We start from the raw sequence: 3,565 nt of genomic DNA on the forward strand, positions 1-3,565 counted from the left end.
GTCATTGTCTGAGTATCGAAGTAAGTTAGGCAGTAGAGATGTTTTGTCCGACAATAAACAAGGACGGCTCATTATCGATGGAAGGTAGGCTCAATGTCAACTCGGGGCCTTTGAGTGTCGATCTATCCAGTGTCGACAGGCATGGTTTAGACTGTTTGGGCCAGGTCTTAGGTTGGGCCAGGCTAGTTCCAAGGGGTTTGGGTCAGGGCTAGTCTTTCCAGGGGTTCTTGGAGGCTCTGGTTTGGGCTCTGGTAAGGGGAATGGACGATCGATAAATGGAATTGGGCAGTGCACACTGACGCTACATCCACAGATACACCAGCTCTAGGCCTTGAAGGATGCTCATCATCGTTATGGGAAACCTCCGGGGGAAAAAACAAAATGAGGTGTCTACACATATACATGCAGGGTTACACTAGTTTCGATGGCAAAAGCATACATCCTCCACTGATTGGATATCTTCTCTCCCTCCCACCTCTTTCCCTTCTCTCCTCCCTCATCCTCTATTTTTTCTTTATCTTACCAGTCTTCATGACAGTAACAATAATCCAAGATATAGTCTAAAGGCACTAGGGCAATTTACTTAATATTAAGAAAATTGTGTCTAGCAAAAGAAGGCTCAAAGATGTTTCCAGTGTTTCCATCCTGATGTGCAGGATATACCATATCATGTCACTTGCAAGCATTACTAAGTCACCTCTTACATAGACAAAGAAAGAGGACTTGAAAGACAGGGGACCCTAGTGTGGCTTGGAAATTCAATGTAGCTTATGAGATAATGTTAAGTACTGATGGGAAAGAATCTATAATCCCCACTTGACCGTCCATAAGCAATACATACATGAACAAGAAACCACATTGTATATTGCATCAAATCAAATCAAACCTCCATTGGAAGTTCTTTATAGTTCTCCACTAGAACAAAACAAAGGAAGAACAGAGAGAAAAAGACAAGACAAGAAAGAGAACTACACAAAGAGAATCAGCAAGCTCAAACACTAAACATAGAGAATCATTAAGCTCTGGCTTTAATCAAGAGTCAAATAAAATTTTTCAAGAAACTCAGAACCCTAAAATCAGCACTAAACACGCGGAATCACAAAATTGTTCAACATAAAATTCACAAAATCACACATGCGGAACCCTAAAATCAATTCCCAAATTCAAACACTAAACAAAGACAATCAGCAAACTCACAAATACTCAACGTAAAATTCATAAAATTATAACATGAAATTTGTGAGATTTGTGAAATCTAGGGTTCAACAATGAGAGAAGAATGAAGGGGAAAATGGATTTTTTTATACAGATTTTGAGCTAGTAATGACAACAAAACTCGCAAGCTTCTGCTCATTGTTGAATCCTAGAAATTTTGCCCAAATTAGTTGCACCTTCTATGGTCTTCCATTGAAGAAGATCAGACCAGCTCAGAGAGAGAGAGAGAGAGAGAGAGAGAGAGAGAGAGAGAGAGAGGGAATGAGCAAGTGATATGGGAGGGAGGGTACTTGGATGATGAACACGTTGCGATCTCGGATGATGAACAGGCAGCGATCTCGGAAGAGGAACATGCAGCGACCATAGACAATGAACACGCATTGGTGAGAGAACTTGCTAGCTCTCTTATGAAGCTCTTGAGGACGATGGGAGTAAAGTGTGATTCTCAACTTTGGACCCCTTTCTTGGAAATTATCGGACACAGTTTTTATAACTTTGTTCTAAGAAACATAAAAACAAGTTGGAATTGTTCCGTCAAATATATTTTAGGACACATAAATTCCTATTTTTGTTTCAAAAAACACTAGAAACAAAACGGATTTGTCAAATGGTATTTAGGGTGTTTTTCCATTTCTTAGAAAAGAAAAACAGAGAAACATGTTTCTGGGAAGGTTATCAAACGGTGCCTTAGTTTCTCGCCTCTTCCATTGCCTCTTTTTGCATTGGTAGTGTGTCACTCTGGCTCTCTCACTTAGGTAGGTCGTCTTCTTGCTTACTCGGTTTTTTGGGCTTCTTTTAACTATAAGCTCATCTCCTCTGGTCTCTGGTTCAGGGTTTTTTCTTTGGGCATTTAGCTTACCTTCTCTGGTCATTACAAGTGCGAAGCTTTCTATTTGGCGATCTATGCTTTTTCACTCCCTACATTAGGGCTCTTGAATGTCTTTCTTCTTCTGTTTTTCCCTCTGCATCGTTGGGGCCTCTTCTGTGGCTCACCATTTGGTCCCCGCACGTAATATAAGAAAAGGTCAACACTACACCGAACTGATGCGTCTTTTGCCTGGCTTCCCTTCTTCATCTCTTCAACTACACACATACGAGGCTCGCCCAATTATGGAAATCATGACTCGTGACTACCTCCATGAAATGACATTCTACGACGTCCTCATGGCCTCCATGAGGGATTGTGATGCCATCTCTTTTAGGACTTGTAGCGAGGTTGAGGGTCCTTACTGCGACTACTTGAACACCCAGCATGGGAAGCGGGTCTTATTGGCCGGACCATCGTTGCCCGACCCGCCCACCTCCAAGGTAGAAGAAAAGTGGGAGAAATGGCTGGGAGGGTTCGAGAAGGGATCTGTGGTATATTGCGCACTTGGGAGCGAGTGGGTTCTCAAGAAGGAGGAGTTACAAGAGCTGGTGCTGGGTCTAGACTCCACTGGGCTTCCTTTCTTAGCTGCACTGAAACCTCCGTTTGGTTGTGAGACGGTGGAAGAAGCATTGCCTGAAGGGTTCAAAGAAAGGTTGGAAGGAAGAGGAGTGGTTCATGGGGGTTGGGTACAGCAGACGTTTATATTAGGGCACCCATCGGTGGGGTGTTTTATAACACATTGTGGGGGATCTTCTACTTGGGAATCGTTGATGAATGATTGTCAAGTGGTGGTGTTACCTCAAATAGCGGATCAGTTTTTTAATGCGAAGTTGTTGAGTAGAGATCTGAAGGTGGCTGTGGAGGTGGAGAGAAGGGAAGAGGATGGATGGTACACCAAGAAGGACGTGTGTAAGGCGGTGAATCTCGTGATGGAAGTAAACAGCAAGATTGGGAATGAAGTGAGAGCCAACCACTCCAGGTGGAAGGACGTGTTGTTAAGCCCAGCCCTCGAGTCTTCCTATCTAGACAGTTTCGTGCAGAAGCTGTTTGATATAACAAAAAACCCCCGCCACCCTTACACTACTACATAATGCTTAACAAGAAATTTGTTACGTGCAACGACATCAGATCTATGAACGTGGCTGATGAGTGTGTATCATGAGAAGTTGTAGGAGTTATGAGGTTATTTTATTAAGTAGTGATATTATAGCAGATGGAGTCGGTTATTAGAAGTGGGAAGTGTAAGTGTACGTAGGTTATTAAGTAGTGAGTTATTTAGATTTGGAGTTCGTTATTTTATGTGGGAGTTGTGCGAGGTAATTGGTTATCCTTAACCACATTATACTCTTTAAATATTATCTTTTTTTATTAATCAAGGGGTGGATTGAATTCCTAAAATATTTCTAAAGAGATGGGGTAGGCTTTCTCACCCAAGCCAAGACGCCATTGCTTAGTCTATAAAGCAAAAACCCCTATCCCTCT

General features: G+C 42.4%; 1 protein-coding gene across 1 annotated transcript; it reads left to right on the plus strand.

Annotated features, from left to right (window-relative positions):
• Positions 1-2,183: 2,183 nt before the first annotated feature.
• On the plus strand, positions 2,184-3,182 carry LOC122648028 (cyanidin 3-O-galactoside 2''-O-xylosyltransferase FGGT1-like). Its single transcript, XM_043841306.1, has one exon. It carries the CDS (start codon positions 2,260-2,262, stop codon positions 3,172-3,174), a length of 915 nt encoding a protein of 304 aa, XP_043697241.1. The 5' UTR covers positions 2,184-2,259; the 3' UTR covers positions 3,175-3,182.
• The last annotated feature ends 383 nt before the right edge of the window (positions 3,183-3,565 follow it).

Source organism: Telopea speciosissima, chromosome 1, assembly GCF_018873765.1.
Source record: "Telopea speciosissima isolate NSW1024214 ecotype Mountain lineage chromosome 1, Tspe_v1, whole genome shotgun sequence".
In the NCBI taxonomy this organism is placed as follows: Eukaryota; Viridiplantae; Streptophyta; class Magnoliopsida; order Proteales; family Proteaceae; genus Telopea; species Telopea speciosissima.

Excerpts from the sequence above, each read along its gene's own strand:
- LOC122648028 (XM_043841306.1), top strand. The coding sequence starts at position 2,260 with ATGCGTCTTTTGCCTGGCTTCCCTTCTTCATCTCTTCAACTACACACA.